The sequence below is a fragment of the Vulpes vulpes genome, chromosome 7, assembly GCF_048418805.1.
Source record: "Vulpes vulpes isolate BD-2025 chromosome 7, VulVul3, whole genome shotgun sequence".
Taxonomy (NCBI): Eukaryota; Metazoa; Chordata; class Mammalia; order Carnivora; family Canidae; genus Vulpes; species Vulpes vulpes.
The window spans coordinates 86137526-86155372 of NC_132786.1; the positions used below are offsets into that span (position 1 = coordinate 86137526).

Below are 17847 nucleotides of genomic sequence, written 5' to 3' on the forward strand. Positions count from 1 at the left end.
AAGCAGCTTTTCCTGATGGAGATGTGGTTTGTTGCACAACAGACGGAGCCCTGGGAGATGGGCAGTGGCAGGCAGTGGGGAGCGGGTTACACCTGAGTGCTACGTACTCCTGGATCTGGATTAAAGTCACATAATCTTAGTTTCCTCATTTCCATGGGTTTAAGCCTGTGAGGTCTTGACCTTGCTCCAGGGGCTCCTACAGCAATAGAGAGCCTTTGTTTTCCATCTCTACATTTTTAATTCGAAAGTTCCAAATTGGGCCAGACTTTGGAAATCACTGGACTATACCATCTTTATTTTTTTTAAAGATTTTATTTATTCATTCATGATAGACAGAGAGAGAGAGAGGCAGAGACAGGGAGAGGGAGAAGCAGGCTCCCTACCGGGAGCCTGATGCGGGACTCGATCCCGGGACTCCAGGATCGCGCCCTGGACCAAAGGCAGGCGCCAAACCGCTGAGCCACCCAGGGATCCCCTATACCATCTGTAAAACCTGTTCTGTCCCTCAGCAATCCATCTCCCCCTGCAAATGATCTTTCCTCGATGCAATCAAAGAATCTTTTGTAGACTATGATGAGTTGGTTTGAGCAGACAGTGCAGTGTAACAAGGGCAGTAACACTCAGTGGTTAAGCACAGAGGCTTTTGAGTTGAACGTGGCTGGGGAACCTGGCTCTGCCCTTCACATAATGGCTTTGAGTGAATATGGGGCCTTTCTAAACCTGTTTTCCCTTTTGTAAATGGAGAAAAGATCGGTGCCTACCTCATGGAGTTCTGTGAGGATGTACGGAGATCCTGTAGAGCAGTGAAAGGCACAGAGGCCACAGAGGCACTGGTCAGTAAGAAACAACTGTTATTCTGCTCCTGAGGTTGGCTACGAGAATAGGAGATTGAGACTGGTACAGTTGGCTGCTACATTTATTAGGACCCTGCCAATGACTCTATCTTCCAAAAATGCCGCAGAATTGGAAGAGTCTTATAATTCAAGACCCTAGTTTCCTGTAATTATATCATTTTGTAGGTGCAAGAAACCTGGAAGGAATCTATTCTGATCCTTTTTTTAGAAGATTTTAAGTTTATTTATGTATGTATTTAGTCATGAGAGACACAGAGAGAGAGACAGAGAGAGAGAGAGAGGAAGAGGCAGAGACACAGGCAGAGAGAGAAGCAGGCCCCATGTAGGGAGCCCGATGCATCAGTACTTGATCCCAGAACTCCAGGATCACGCCCTGGGCACGAAGACAGGTACGCAGCCACTGAGCCACCCAGGTGTCCCTGATCCTTTTGTTTTCAAATGAGGAAACTGTGCTACAGAAGTCTAAGCCTTAGAGATAGTCTCCCTGACCTCCATCCAGGCTCAGCAAGGATCCCCCTCTTCCAGCCCATGAGACAAAACAGAAACCTAGGGTCACTCTTCATAACCCTTCTCGTGGTCCTCAGATCCTGGACAGAGATGATTGCATTCTCTTTTCTCCTCCATCTCCTTTCTCCCTAAATCCACATTCTGGCCAACCTCAGCTATGTACATATCACCTAATGGGCCACACTCTCTCTTGACAGAGAGTTTGTGAATATTTCTTCTGCCTGTACCTTGTATTCTCCTATTTCTCCTTATTGTCCTTCATCTGGCTGTTAACTACATGCCTTTCAGGTCTCACCTCAAACTTCCTCCAGAAAGCCTTCTCTGATACCTTCCCCCCTCTTCCCCTGCCCCAAGACTAGTTAGTCCTGCCCCTATCCTTGACCTTATCAAGCCATTTAGCACAGAGCATTGTATTTGCATTTTCACTTGCCTTACTCTCCCCACAGAGTGCAGGCTTTTGAGGAAAGGGCTGTTATTCTTCATCAAGTGAATATCTAGTACAGATTGGGCCACATGGTAGGACTCCAATAAAGGATTATAGGGTGAGTGCATGAGTGAACACACAAACTAGTTAGCACTAGTCTGAGACGCTGGTCTCAGACACCTTTTCCAAACATCTGGAATTCTTTCATCCAAACATCCTTGGAAATTCTGATCTTGAGTCTATGTGATGCTCCTGAATTAAAGACTTTATAGTTTTTGTGGTGTTTGTGGAGAGTTAGAAATAGCCTTCATCTTACAGGTTTCATTTTTTATTTTATTTAGGCTTATATTTTAAATAAAGCAAGTTTAGGACAGAAAGGGAACAAAATGCTCTTTAATGCTAATCTGAGTGCCTGTTTTTACCATGACTGAAAACGCATGAATTAGGACCACCCAGGTTGATTATCTCCACAGAATCTAGAAAACTGTATGTGTATAAAATTACCACTTTCTGCTTCTTTGGATGTCAACTGCTTTCTTGGTTGTGGTATAATAGATGAAACCTGATTTTAAAATAAATATAGTGGCCACTATTTAAGACTCAGACCCAGTTTCAGGAAAAATTGGCTTTAATGCCATGAGGTGTGCTTGTTGGGGCCACCCTGAAGTTTCGTCCTGTCCTTGGCCTTCTACTGAATTGCTGTAAGGTAGGATGGACAGATGTTTCCTGGCTTGTCCTCACATGTTCCTCTGATAACTATGGAGCTGTCTTTGAAAAAGTGATGGACAATTCTCAGCTGACAAATTTTCTTACTTTGATTTTCCTTTCTGGGTTTCAGCTGTGATTACTCTTCACAAACAGAAATATCATTTGCTGGGAAAAACACCTAGCACATTTTTAAACTGCTAGCACTGCAAAATCACTCATATTGAGTCATTAAAACATATTAGGATTCTGTGGTAATTCCAAGAGGAAAATCAGAACTTGTGTAACTAGTGTACTTGGTAGAACTAACTCCCCTGGATGAAGTAACATTGTGTAGCTGATGCCAATTGGTAACATAGGAGTTGCCTTAATTTCCAATAAGCCCCAGTTATTTAACTTTGCATTTTTCATGGTCAACTTTGAGTGCTGATAGCTTGCTCTTAAGTAAGCTTCTGTTACATCCAAATGGGTGTTTAACCTTACTCATATTTGTTATTGTATTGCCTCTTTCCTTAAGAATAAAGGAAGGCGGGGGCACCTGGGTGGCTCAGTAGTTGAGTGTTTGCCTTTGGCTCAGAGTGTAATGCCAGGGTGCTGGGATTGAGTCCTGCATCAGACTCCCCACAGGGAGCCGCCTTCTTCTGCCTATGTCTCTGCCTCTCTCTGTGTGTCTCTCATGAATAAATAAATAAAATCTTAAAAAAAAAAAGAATTAAGGAAGGTGAAAGGCAGAAAATGAGTTGTAGAGGCACACCTTATAAGAAATGGGGTGAAATTTTGGAAATGGGGTTCAGATGTACTGTTTTGCAATGTATGGTTATGCATGTTGACATGTGATTTACCCTTGAGGGTGTTTCTTGAATGCTTAATGATTAAAGTTAGAATACATAGAAAAAAAACCAAATTCTGTGCTTCTCTGCATAGAACTTCCATGACAGAAAGTTATAGATAATATGCCCTGTGTTTATTGGAAAAGAAAGGACTAGCAGATCTTGTTCTGTTCACTCTACTTAAGATCCATTAGAACCTCTGTTTCATTACCACCAGCACTCTGTTGTCCCTCACTACATTTTTGTTGAAAGAGTGAGGAAAGGTTAACGAATCTTTTTGTTGCTAGGAAATCAAAATGGCTTTGTTATGAGCACTGGGTCACTGGAAGTTGAGAGGTCTCCTCCTAGAAGGGCTTGCTGAATGTGGTGCAGTGGTGGAAATTGGCCTGAAGGATGTATAATTCTGAAATTCTCTAGCTATCGAATAACAATTACCAAAGGCAGATATTAGTACATTTAATCAATACATTTTTTTAAATTGAGCATCAATTATGTCAAGCCAGGATCTAGATGTGAGGAGATAGTGGTGAATGGGATAAAACACATATCTGTTCTTTGTAAAGCTGGCAGTCCAGTTAGGGCTAAACTCTCTACCGTGAAGCCATATTGTTTCCTACCAGCTTTCCAAGGCGAGTTTTGCTCATCTAAGTTTTCCATTTGTATTTTAGTAGCTGCTATAGTAATTCCTTGTTTTGGGATTTCCTCTATCCTTCTTTCAACTTCATGAATGTGGATGTTGATTTAGATTCTCACCCTGCGAAGTCCTTTTCCTCATCGGAGTTTTGTCTTGGCCTCTGTTGTGTGTATCCATTGTGGAACTTGCTTCAGTAATTCAAATGTGAAATAACTGAAAACAACGTGAATTTCTCTATCTTCACAGATACAGATGAAACTTCCATCTCACAATGTTGGGTTCCCTGAAAGTGCCTGAGATCCTCTCATTCGCCCTCATCAGCCCCCAAAATGGCAGGTTTACCTCTAATGACTGATAGACTTCAAAAAGATGAGAGCATTCTAAGCTTAAGGCGGATAATAACAAAGTGTCAAGCCCAGCAGTATGTGCAAAGATGCATTTTGCTTACGATCAGGGTGTTATGTTATCATCTGAGAGTAAAGCAAAAGTTGCATGAACTGTTTCTGCTTTAGATGTCACAATGTAAATTATATATTCAGTACTTGGAAATGTACTCTGTACCTTTGAAGCAGATGATATACCTGTTAGGGTACCTAACTTAGCCCTGGGGAGGAAGGTGCATCTGGTAACTATAATAGGTTTTTGACAAGCTTTAAGAGAGCTTCACTTTTGTAAACTGACACAGCTTTGTCCTGAGGTAGCACATGAAATAGGATGTCGCCATGTTTCAGATGTGGGACAAAGGCCTTGTCTTAAGTAGTTAACTGTGTTAGGAAAAAGAAAAGAGACCTGAACGTTTAATGACCCCAGAATCCCACCACTGACCTTCTTTAACCTGTATTTTGACATCACTGTCCTGTAGAAACCACAAATGGGGCATAGGATCTGTCTATGAGAGACTCACACAAGATGTGTTTTTTTTTACAGGACTTGGGAAAGAAAATTCTTCTAAATTATTTTTTGTTTTATATTTTTCTAAATGATAATTTTCTCCTTTGAGTTAATGTGTTTAATGGAAGCCTATGAAAATCGGAATGAAGTAACACATGTCAATATTGCTCACATGCCTTAATAAATATTGTAGCCTGGCTTATTTTCAACCATGGCAAACTTAGATTGCTGATACAAAGAATATATTTTACAGTTACAGATTTCATAACTAATTTTCTTTTTTAGCCATATCCCTGTAATTCTTTGTTTGCATAATTCCAACATGGGATGTGAATATTACAAACATACACTCATCAAGAACTGATAGTATGTCTTCCCAGAAGGTATAACAAGGTTGAAAAAAACAAACAGAATTTTCTTAAAAATCTGTATCCCAGTCAGAAATACTTAGCCTGATGGTTTCTTTCAAAATCGGGTGAGAGAAATTTTCATACCAGGTGACAGAGGCAGGGAAAAAAAACTTCCAACCAAAAGAGAAAGCACTGGGTTAGTAATTATTAAATGGAGCAGTTACCATGTTTTTTCTTCCTTTATACACATGATTATGTCTGTTGAGGACTTTTACTTGGTCTTCACAGCCATGCATTTACCATTTTCAGTTTGAGCCAGGAAAAGCATACATTTAGTTCTGTTATTAACTTTTCTTTCTGGCATCTGATCTTTTTAGGCTGATATGCAGCAAAAGAAAGAACCTGTTCAGGACGACTCTGACCTGGATCGCAAACGCAGAGAGACAGAGGCTCTTTTGCAAAGCATTGGTATATCGCCGGAGCCCCCTCTAGGTACTTAAACAGTGATAACTGTTTTCTTAAATTTGATTTGCATGGGATATACCATGTCCAGCATTTACTATTCTTTTATGTCTCTTTTCTTTTTATTTTTAAGGAAATTCTGTGGCTTATAGTTCAGGTATATTTATGTTTTGAATTGAGGGGGCTGGAAGGAGATGGGAGGACAGATTATAGAGTTGTTAGCAATTTGCTGCTTATTGACTGATTATATGGTCAACCTTCTCTACTGTGTTCTAGTAGATTATTTTATACTGTTAGATGAGTTACCACATGGTAAATACAAGAAATCCTGGAGTTTTTTTTTTTCCTTAAATTGTTCTTCATTTCCATCACTGAATCCCAGCCTCTCTCTGCCAACCTAAATACTGTGAATCTGGTTATGAATTTCATAACTACCGCAGGCCTAGAGTTATGCCATGATGAAAATAGAAAGCTCAGTGGGAAATGTAAAGGAAAACTGAAAATAGTGACAGATTAGCAGCTACTTAACAAGTTTAAATTTATTCGACTCTATTGTAGATCTTGGTTTCACTGCTAATTGGCATTCTCACTGCAACACCCCTCCTCCAACTCATTCATTTGTAGTTAATTGTCCATGATTTCATTTGTCACTGGGGCCTGGATATTGAACTATTTGTTTTATTTGTGTTGAAGGTAAACCTCTACATGATGTGTTTGTTCTGTCAATTATGTATCTTTCATGGATAGTTTATTTTTCTTTATCCATTTGCTTTCCTTACATCTCAGGGTAATCCTAGGGTGTCTGTAAAACTACATGATAGCCAATATAGAAAAAAAAAAGGAGAGAGAAAGAAAGGAAGAAAGAAAGAAACTTTAAAAAATAATGCATCTAAATAAATGCAATATCAGGTCTCCATTTCAAAATGATTTGTTTTCTTCGAATCCCATCATTGGCTTTTATATTTAAATAAATTTTCATTTATTTCCATAGTTAAACTATGAATAAAAGTCATCCCATGTACAACAAAATGACAACTATTTTATTTATTTGTTTATTTATTTATTTATTTATTTATGACAAGTATTTTATAAATATAAATAAGAAAAAGCAATATATAATAAGCCTATGAATTATTAAGTATTGCTGGATATAATTTAATATATACACACAAAACTAAACCACCATAAAAAAGCATTTTATACTGAACCTCACTTTGTATAGGTAAGATCATATGTCTCACAATGATAGAAGAAGCCCCTACAGGATGTTGATTAGTCCATTCAGCTGCTGTATGGTGTGGAAGATATAACCTGTGGGATATTTGACTAACGGACCTTCTTTGAGGGGCCAATAGACTTTTTAAAACTTAGTTGACCCTGTGGCATAACTTAGACACTTTGCAATAATCTATTGTATTTTGGCCTCAAAATAACCTTTGAAATTGTGTTGCATATAAACACTGGTCAAACACCATAGTAGTATGTCCTGCTTTCCTCTATTCTACATAAAACCAGCAATTACACTTTAAGAACAAAACAGTTAAATATCTCTAAACCATGACCACCATTACTAAATTCTGAGCTATCGCTGCATTCCTGCCAGGGGACCTGGCAAGTGGAGAGCCCATTTTCAATTTTCATCCGTCTCTCCAACTTATCCTCTGACTTACTGCAGAGGGTAATCAGTGAATTAATTGTGGGACCACATGAAATTCGTAATTTCTTGACAGATCCGCAGTTGTGTTATAGGATTTGGACAAAATAGTTAAACCCTTTACTCTATTAAGTAAATAAAAGGAAATTGCACATGATTGAAACCAAATGGGAATCTACACTTAGGTATTGAAGTTTCTTTCTGCCCATATATAGCTTCTTTGGCCTGTGAGATACTGAGAACCCATTGAATTCATCTGGCCTGGAGCCATCTTGGTTATTTGGTGCAGCTTCTAACTGAGGGACATTTGGCTTGTACCTGAAGTATAGTGAAAAGAAAAATGCATTTGCATTTCCTTTAGCTTTTTTTTTTTTTTTTTTTTTTTTTTTTTATGATTCTTGTTCTCAGATTTTCAGCTTGCACTAACCTCTGTCTTTGAACTTCTCTCTCCCATCTTCAGAATGGCGGTTTACTTATGTGCCCATGGCAGTGCCTTCCAGGGCTGCTGGAGGCAAAGGAAAATAAGTTTCAAACACAGTAAACAATACAATGGGATGAAACTACTAATTAAATGTAAAAATAAAGCAGCCTGGCATTTTCCTTTGTTTTAAAAGACATTTTTAAATTACCAGGTTCAACATTTACCCTTTCTCTATCTGTCACTTAGTCTCTCATTGCAAACACAGTTTGTATTCCACAGAGAATAGATTGCCCTCTGATACAGACATAGAGCAGCTTTTACTGATTCTCCTTGGCCATTTAAAATTTCACAGTATTACTTATTTCATAATCTTTCAGAGTTTTATAGACACCCATTTTATTTTTTTAATAGGTCACATCTATGCTAACAAAATAAAGTGGAGAATTGGAATTATCCAGATAGTTCACCCTAGAGAGATATTTGACCTGAAATATCTGGATAGCTGTTTTGATTCTCCATTTCACTTTGTTAAGGTGGACATGGCCTTAGAATCCCTAAGTTAATTTTGTCTAAATTCATTTCAAATTTTAATTTCCAAAATGTGAAAAATTCACTTGAATTTCTTTCTTTTCTTTTCTTTTCTTTTCTTTTCTTTTCTTTTCTTTTCTTTTCTTTCTTTCTTTTTTTCTTTTCCTTTTTCTCCCCCTTTATCCCATCTTAATCTCTCCTGGCCATACAACCACTTTAATTTGGGTCCATTTGTTTTGATCTGTCTGACACTGCTCTTCCCCAGTGCAGCCGCTGCATTTTTTAACATGGGATACCTGTTATTTTCATTATTTAGTCCCAACCCCTATGTCTCCCTCCTCGAAATCAGTGAGCACTCCTAGTGAAGCCGGAAGCCAAGACTCAGGCGACCTGGGACCACTAACAAGGTAAGAACTGTCCCTTTACAAAGGCCATAATATTAGAAAACAGAGGCCTAAAAAAACCCCACACCAATGCCCCATTCTGTTGTGCACTGTTAAATTAAGTCCATGCATCTGCCTGTATACTCAGCCAGTTTATGTTTAAATTGATGGTGGCTTGCTATTTTAGTGGCATAGAAATTATTTTGAACACTAGAAATGATAAGCCTATAATCTTATGTTTCTTAGAGCGAGCTAATTGAGAACCATGTGTCTTGTTTGACAAACACAAGTACATCTATTAGCTTTGGCTTAAAAAAAAGAGAAGGACCAAAGGCAAATGGAATATATATCCAGTTTCTCATTACTGTACTTTGGTTTTGGTTTCCATGGGAATTTTTGTGAAGAGAACACTGAGATGTTCTAACCCTAAATTTAATTTTTTAAGTATGTTGTTTATTAGCTTAATAGAGTTAACTAATTTGAGAACTCAGTCCCCAAAGTGTTTTTATTATTGTTACTAATTTTTATTTTTTTTATTTTTATTTTTTGTTACTAATTTTTATGATCATCACAGTTGACTGTTCTGTTTTTTGAGTCAACTGCCCAATTTTTATTACACTATATTATGAAACTTCTGAAAGTGGATATATAGACATTTTTTAATTTGACCACTGAAGGGGTATCCAAAAGGTAAAGATGTGAAGAGGGAAAAGAGAAGTCTCATTAATATGCATGGAGATGTGGTAACTTCTTTCATCCAGTTGCCTTGGCTAGAATTCCCACGTGCCATGCCCATAGATAGTCAGGTGGTATAAATGAATGGGACGTGGGGGCCTGTGGTGACTGGTTAGGAAGCACCCTTTCATGAAGATCAGATGGTCTCCTCACAGCTCACACTGGTTGACTCATGTGGGAATATGGACCCAATTTTTCGACATCTTTCCATTTTTCTTGAGAAGCTAAAAATTCACATATTTATGCAATAATCTCCCAAATGTTCAATGTTAATGACTTTGTTAAAGTAGTTGTGGGCCAGATTTCACCAGTGGACTGGCAATTTGTGACCTCTGTCTTTGACTCTTAATTTAAAAAAATCATAAAATACTTTACTAAAACTTCAAATGAAAGAAGAAACAATCATCTGCTACACTACTGTTCTAAATATCAGCCTTTGCCTTGTCCATGTACCTTTCAATCCTTGTTCACTTGTGTACATTTTTTGCTACAAGTATGTTACTGGGTGAGAGTTACTTTGTTTTTTCTTTTTCCATTTAATACATTATCATAAGCATTGTCTTTTGAAAGTACATTGTTTCCATATAGGCCTAGGAAATTTTGGTAGAGAAAAGTATGGAGATCAGAATACTCTAGAGTTTGCGTGAGTTATAAGGGTTTTAGTGTTGTGTATGTGTGTCTGTGTTTTTTTTTTTTTTTTCCTGAAACCAGCATGTAAGACTGGAATTGTCTCACCCATATCTACCTCTTGGTATGTTTCAGAGTTGAGTATTTTTTTTAATAGGGTGTTTTTAAACCAGTGGACACTGCTTTCTTTTTTCTTTTTCTTTTTTTCTTTTTTTTTTTTTTTTTGCAAACGAACGAGGGTTTATTCACAAGCTCGAACTTGGGTCCAAGTATACCCGACACAGGACACAGCGGAGCAGGGACTTGGACCCCGAGGGGGGTTCCAACTTAGTTTTATGGGCTGGTCTAGGGGACCTCCAGAAGGGGGGGGGAGGAATTTCTCAAGTTCTGTTTACATTCTGATATGGGGCTTTCAAGGGCATAGAGCTCTGTTCTCATTCTAATATGGGGCTTAACTGAAGTAAGGTCAAGTTCAGCTCTTAATCACAGGGGCCTGAGATGGCTGAACTTGTGCTAATGCTGAACTTAAGGTGGAATGGCCTTAATTTTCTCGGCCTCCACATTTCCCCCTCTCAGAGGAACCTAAGGAACGACCCAATCATGGGTCCAGGTTGGTCTCAGAGTGAGCCAGGGGGAATGATTAAACCAGGATTCGAACCAACCTTGTTGCTGTTCTTGTTCCCGTTTAAGTCCCAGGGAAGAAGCAACATTCCACGTATAAGGCAGCACATAACCCATAACCTCCCCCCTTGTTGTAAGAAGACTAACTCTAATCCCCTTCTGTTTTGAAGGGCAACCTCAGACTAGGGAGTCTTGGAGGTGGGAAATAAGTGAGAACGGCGCAGTCTTAGCTTTAGGGAGTTGTCCTTGTCTGGTTGGCTTTTCCATTCTGGAACAAAGTCCTTGAGAACGGTGTGTGGATCAGCTGGCTGGACGTGGGTGTAGTGGACCCAGGGAGTAACCTCGTCGACCTTGAGAGCGGTGGGAGTGGTCAGGATCACGATGTAGGGTCCCTTCCAGTGAGGTTAAAGTGTCTGGTGTTGGTATCTCCGGAGGTACACCCAGTCACCCGGCCGATATCGATGGGGGCCTGGGGGTGGCCCAGTCTCGTAGAGGGCCCTCAGCTTCTGCCACACCACGCGTGAAAACCTCCGGATGGGGTCCTGGGGGTTTCTCGGATCCCGACGAGCCCCCAAATGTTGTGTCCAAGATTGCAAATCCGAAAAACCACCAAGGAGCCGACACCCATGCAAGCACAAGAGGGTTTATTTGCAAGCTCGAGCTTCGGTCCAAGTATTCCCAACACAGTGGAGCAGGGACTTGGACCTGGATACTGCTTTCAATTTGAGAAGAATGGAAGTAGAAGTTTTTGTGGGTACTGGTTTATTTTTAGCAAATTGCCTTTCTGATTTGGGGGCAGCACACATCTCTCATCTTTTGCTTTGAACACTTCAAAGGTCTTTGAGGGGAGGAAAAAAAGTAACAATAACACAGTTATGTAGGATCTAACATTTGTACAAGAGCTGGCACAATATAATTACATTCCTTAGGGGGTCCACTGGCCTATCATTAAGTTAATATATTTGCCTGTTTCTATACAATGAGGGTGTTGTGTCATTAATGCTTAGCTTCAAGGGGTGCAGTTGGCATTAAATTCTGTTACTAACTTCACAGTTGATGAGCCCTTTTGAAAACTTTCTAGAGAAAGCTGGCCCTGTGCTCTTAGCACTCTGGGGACAGCAACAAATATTTCTTCTCAGGAACATTCACTCTTCATTTCTTCCCCCAGTTACATGATTTTTTTTTTTAACTTGATGAATCACTTTGGAAGAGGTGCTGTCTACTCCCACCCTACACAAATTCCAGCTAGCTTCAGTTCTTGATAGGAACATTCCAGCAAGGATGGACAACTAGAAGCCAATGACCGAATCCCTTGCTGAGTGCAGATTTCATAGGAATGCAAAAAGATTGCCATTGAAGAAATGATGCTTTTTCAGAAAAACTGAGCACGGTTTGCCTCAGGAGAAGACATTAGGAATAGCTTAGTAAATCTTGCCCTTATTTTGGACTAAGGAAAATTTCACATAAGCTTATGTTTTTGCTTCCATAAATAGATACAAGTGTTAAATTTCAGAAAAACATTATACTTCAGTCTTTAAAATTCCACTTGGAATATCTTTTTCTGTAGGAGAAACATCTTTGAAAACAATTACTATTAACTTTAACACTTCATAAAACATGAGACTGGGCAGAGAGCTTGGTAAATCCCGAGAGTACAGCTCTATAGTCACAAATTTGCTGATGTGTGTGGCATTTGTGCTCTTTGAAAAGTGGAAAAACTTTCAGGAGATAACTCAGAAATCAAATGAACATATTTGGCCCTACATAAAAGTGCATATATAGTCCATCATCCATGTGCCAGAATATCAAATCAAAACTGAAATTTTCTTTACAGAGCCAAAATTGGCAAATCTTTCTTACGTAACCTGCGTCAAGTGATTAACTTGCAAATTGGCATGCTTAATATACCCTGTTATATGGAAAAGGTTAAAATGGGCTTTAAAAAAATCAAGTATAACAAAAATTCCTTTTATTGATTTTTAAGAGCAGTTGAGTAAATGTTTTAAAATAAGTTAATAGAAAGTAGAAATATACAATCATTTTTCAATTATAATAATGTGATTTAATTTTAACTGAAAGGGTCACAATTTGTTTTGCAATTTCTGCTTTTGTTATCATTGCCTGCTTCTCATTGACAATTTACATTTGTGGTATTTTTCATTTTCTCTTAATTTTGTTAAAAGTGATTCGTCATTGCCCAGTTGATCATATTGTGCAGAGAATAAGTTCTTAGATGTAAAAGAATCAATTTTATTAATAAGACATTTGAAAGACTAGTTTTACTTACATAAAAAGTCCGAATATACTGTATACAACTGAAATCCAACACAATATTAAGAAGGTACTGTGCTATGATTAGTTAGAATTGATTAAAAATTTCAAGAATAGTATAGGAAAATGTGTTATCTTAATTCAGCATATAGAAAAGGTCAAAGAGGGAAAAGTGATCATTGTAGTATATAGTTAAATGATACTTGAGGAATTTGAATGCCTATTCCGATATTTAAAAACTTTTAAAACTTTAAGAATAAAAAATACTTTTTCTCAAAATGATAAGAAATATTAATCTGAAGCCAATAGCCTACATCTTCTACACATACGAGTGAAACGTTTAGTATAAAGTACTCAAAGAAGAATGACTTGTGTTTAGCTGAATATGTCTCTCTTCCTCAGGACAAGGAAAGTTCCTTGAGGTTTGGGAGTAAGTGATATTTGAGATTGTATCCATATAGTGAGTTTTTGATAAATGTTGATTGAGTGAATCAACTATTATCTTAATTTTTACAGATAGGGACACCGAGGCACAGAGAAAATGAGTAATTTTTGCAAGTTCACACAGGACATAGCTATGGTATTAGGTCCTTACCTGGACAGATTGATAGAAATTTTTGCAACCTATACCTCTACCCTACTTGATCTCTGACAACAATTGATATAAGTGACATACATGACTTACTCCAAAAGATTATTATTAGGATTAAATAAATTAATACCTATAAAGCACTTAGAAATGAGTCTGGCATATATTAAGTATATGTGAGTTTTAGCTATTATTATTGGGTTTTTTTCACATTTTATTAGCCACATTTTTCCAGTGGGAAGAGTTCTTTTTAGATTCTCTCATAAAATATGTTGGTGTCATTTTCCAATTTGATAAAGCTATATCTTTAAGTAATTATGTGAAAATACTGAACATGCCAAGGCCAAGGACAGATCATGGTCCATGCCCCTGGAGACCACTTTCTGGGTTGCTCAACTCTAAATCCCTAACCTTTATGTATTCCACCAGAAATTATTATTTAGGTGATAATCATTTGCCTGCATTTATTCTTCTCATTTACGTGAATGGCTCACAAAGGGCTCTGCACCAGGCCCCTTTTGATGTTTAGCCAGGATTCCTTTGGCTTCTCAGTGATAAAGCTAAATTGGAGACTATACTAGCCTGCACAGATCTTGGAAAGTGTGTTGACCTCATAATGTTCACCTGGCCACCAGGGTGGAGGCAACACCCTGTCCCAAACCTGATTCAAGGAAGAAAATTTTCAAAATGATTTAAAAAATTATGTGTTAATTTTATAACACATATTATTGTACAACCTACTATTGTACAACCTACTATTACAATAAGAACACCCACCCCTTTACATCTTTAACAAAATAGTCAGAAGGGGAAGTTACTGATGTTTGTCTGTGATGAGAAGTGGCATGGTGATGGTTTTAATACCTCATTAAGTTCTACTTTCCAAACAATTAGGACATTTGAGTCCCCCCACATTTTATTTTTAATAAAATTATTATTTTTAATAAATTTTATTATGGAAACAACATTGGTGCATTTTATACAATTAGAACATGTGGACAAGCAAAAACTAGAGAAAAATCATATTCCTGCCACCAGCAGTTAGCACTCTTAACACCTTAGTGTATATTCTTTCACACAATGTATATGTCATCATATATATATATGATAAATGATGTCGTTATACAAGCTGTTGAGCTTTTCTAATCAAATGTCCCTCTTTTTCCATTTCAATACCTTTTCATCTTATGTAATGTCTACAGTATTTTCAAATTTCCCCAATTGCCCACAACATAATCCTATTGTATTTAAAATAGATCCCTCTCCTCCCAGTATTTATTAACCAAAACACTTATATCCATAGTTTTTCTCTAGGGAGGTAGGCCCCTCCTAGGGGGTCCTCAATGCAGCAGCAGAAGAAATGTCTTCTGAAGCGTGTAACAGGAAAACAAAGGTATAAAGGTCATTCAGGCTTTCAGTTTCCTGTGCACTCCTGATTCGAATTCTGGATGAAGGAGCAGATGTCTGTAGACCCTGTTCTGTTCAATTTAAACATTAGGCTTCTATATAGTAAACATTAAATTTCATGTTGACAGAATACTTTGGTTAAATTTAGTTATTTGATAAACCCTGTCTTTCCCTGATCTTCCTTCTAGTGAACCCTTAAATAAGGAAATTAGAATAATTTGTTTGTTGTCAAGCTCTGTGGGCTATACCTGGTTATCACTTTCTTTCCTCAGTGATTTCAAGAGAGGAAAATGTGCTAAGAGACAACATGAGCTTAATGCCCAACAGAAAATCCTCAGGGCTTCCATTTTTATCCACAATTGGATTTCATAGGGTTCTCAAGTACTACATAAGCCTCAAAGGACTTTTGATCCTTTTTTTTTTTTTTTTTTTTTCTGGTGAAAACATCACCATCTTCCAAGGGGCTCTGATGAATCAGAGGCTATAGAGAAGATACTGAGGATTTGGCAAAGGTGAAAAAGTATGATAAGATAATGTAAAACCTTGGAGGACATTTAATAAACTTATTAAATTTTGTATATACAAATTTTTTAAAAATTATCATTATGTAAAGAGCTGATAGGATACCACCAGTTAATTGCACTCCAGGGAGCCCAATATCACTGATTCAAGGCTGGTTAAAAGTCACTCTCTCTGGAAATTAAAATGAAAGATGCATTATAGGATTTTCTTTTTATGTAGCTCATTAACTGATTGAACATTTTTGATACCTTGTTACCCTGTCTACAGGAGAGTGCACTGTGAAAGTATCTGCATATGGTTACAGTGACACAGTCAACAAGAAGTTGCTGAGGTTTCTTGTGAGAAACTGCTTGCTTGACAGCAGATCCTCTGTAAAAGATTTGGGGAAAACATGTCCATGATGGAGGATTTTCTTTTTGCATCCAGCTCAGATGGACTTCCTGCATGGCTTGGTGGCCTGTAGAAGAGCTCCCTGTTAGGGCTCTGATGCTAGTCAACAGAGGGAAAATTCTCACACAGTAAATTAAGAATTTTTTTTTTAAGAACTCAATATAAGTATGTACTGCACTGTGCTAATTTTATTTCTGACATCAGAACATCTTTATCATCATCATTGTCAGTCCTAAGTGAGGAAATAATTGAGGTTGGGAGGTAAAACATTGGCTCATTATTTAAATGCCATCCTTAATTAATTGACATCATGTTAATGACAGTGACAGATTGAGTGATATGACAGATTTTTAAATGTCCTTATTATTCAGTCTTGCCTTGGGAAATGGCACTTAGAAAAATAGATGTTTCGGGGGTAACACCGACTGAAGACTTTCTATTTAGCAGTCTGCTCACACCTACCCAAACTGTTTTCCTTATCTGATTAGTGACTAGTGATTTGTTTGACAGAGAAGGCACGTGGAACAAGCATTCAGAGACTTTGGAATTCAGGGGAGTTTAGTGTTCTGCCCTTGAGCTATCTTTCCACCTTAGAGAAGGAAGAGTGTGAGAAGTTGAGTTTCAATACAGTTGCTTCAAGGATAAGTTCATTTGGTAGAGAAGATAGCTAGATTTATTTTTATTCGGAGCACAAATCTCAGTTTGGGAGAGATTAAAGGTTTTAGGCCAGACATGCCCTGATTTACTCTTTCTTTTTTTAGTAAAATGAAAGTAAAAACTATTTCTTTGGGAATCAGCTTACCCTCAGCCTTCACACGCATCAAAGAAAAAAAAAAGGCAAGTAAAGAACATTCATATGCTTCTTCATTTATCCACTCATTCACTAAATATTTGGAGATTGTGTGAAAGATAGAAGAAATACTAGACCTGCAAGGAATTTAAGATAAGGAATTCTTCTCACTTCTAAAGAGCCTGCTTCCAGTAAATTGAAAGATTTAATTTGAAGTCATCTAAGGAAATGTTGGTATGCAATTACAGCTCTCAAATATTTGTACTCGTAGAAATGAGCAATAATATCATAAACCATTATTCCCAAATCGTCTGTAATTAATTTGTAGTATATTCATTTGGGACAAGTGGTTCTGGTTCATTACTACCCTACATAGAGTCTTGATACATATTGGTACTTGGTAAATATTTATTAACTTTGTGTGTGTGTGTGTGTGTGTGTGTGCATGCGCATGAACATATGTATGCATAGGCACAACTTGCAAAACATTGGATGGGATGGGTGCAGAATGAGTAGAGGGATGAGGACAGAGAAAAACGCAGGGTAGTTCAAGGTTGCCGGCCAAGTTGCCCAAAGATGGACTTTGCTGAAGGAGAATCACTGACAGAGGTTATAGGACTAAGGATAGGGACTTTGTTACAGAAACAAGGCAGAAATCTGATTACTGAACTTGGGGCAAAAAGTCAGAGTGAGTCCAGCAGTGTGTTCGGCTTGATGCTGAGGTCTTTGGACTTTGTAACAGTGCTCATTACCTCCTGTAGGTCATCCTCAGATTTGGTCTTCAATCCAGGATTTGGACTATAGATTAGCATAGAGAACTGTGAAATAAGAGGCCCAGGTATTCAGATATTTTTCTATTCCTATCCCAGAGAGAGATAAGTTATTTCTGAATGAGGTTATTGAGGACAAATATATCTCGAGAGCATGACATTTGAACTGGGCCTTAAAGAACGCATATGCTTTGGACAAGTGGAGTTAGGAGAAAGAGCATTCCAGATAATGGGAAAGGTGTCCACAAAGAAAAAGGATTGGGGGGTATGGGAGGTAGAATGCATGTTAAGGAGGCTGTAATAAAAAAAGAGCTGAGTCTGGGAGACAAGGATGACTCTTGTGATAGTTGCAGTCCCTATCTCCTATACCTGGTGGCTGTTTACTGAATTCACTGGGGGAACTTCTTACAAATACAGGTACCTAAACCACAGGTCTAGGTGAGGTCTGGGACACTGTGATTTTATAATGCTTTCAAGGTCTG

The 17847-nt window shown here is 38.0% G+C and overlaps 1 protein-coding gene across 12 annotated transcripts in view; it reads left to right on the top strand.

Moving 5' to 3' along the window:
• DYNC1I1 (dynein cytoplasmic 1 intermediate chain 1) overlaps positions 1-17847 on the top strand; it is a 437478-nt gene that overhangs the window by 168434 nt on the left and 251197 nt on the right. For 9 of the 12 annotated variants that reach the window (XM_072764334.1, XM_072764337.1, XM_072764335.1 and 6 more), the window contains 2 exons: positions 5573-5687; positions 8577-8667. In XM_072764334.1, the coding sequence (XP_072620435.1) occupies positions 5573-5687; positions 8577-8667 (206 nt within the window). Of the gene's footprint in view, positions 1-5572; positions 5688-8525; positions 8668-17847 lie in introns of all 12 variants that reach the window. The other 3 variants (XM_072764333.1, XM_072764339.1, XM_072764342.1) reach the window with 1 other exon arrangement.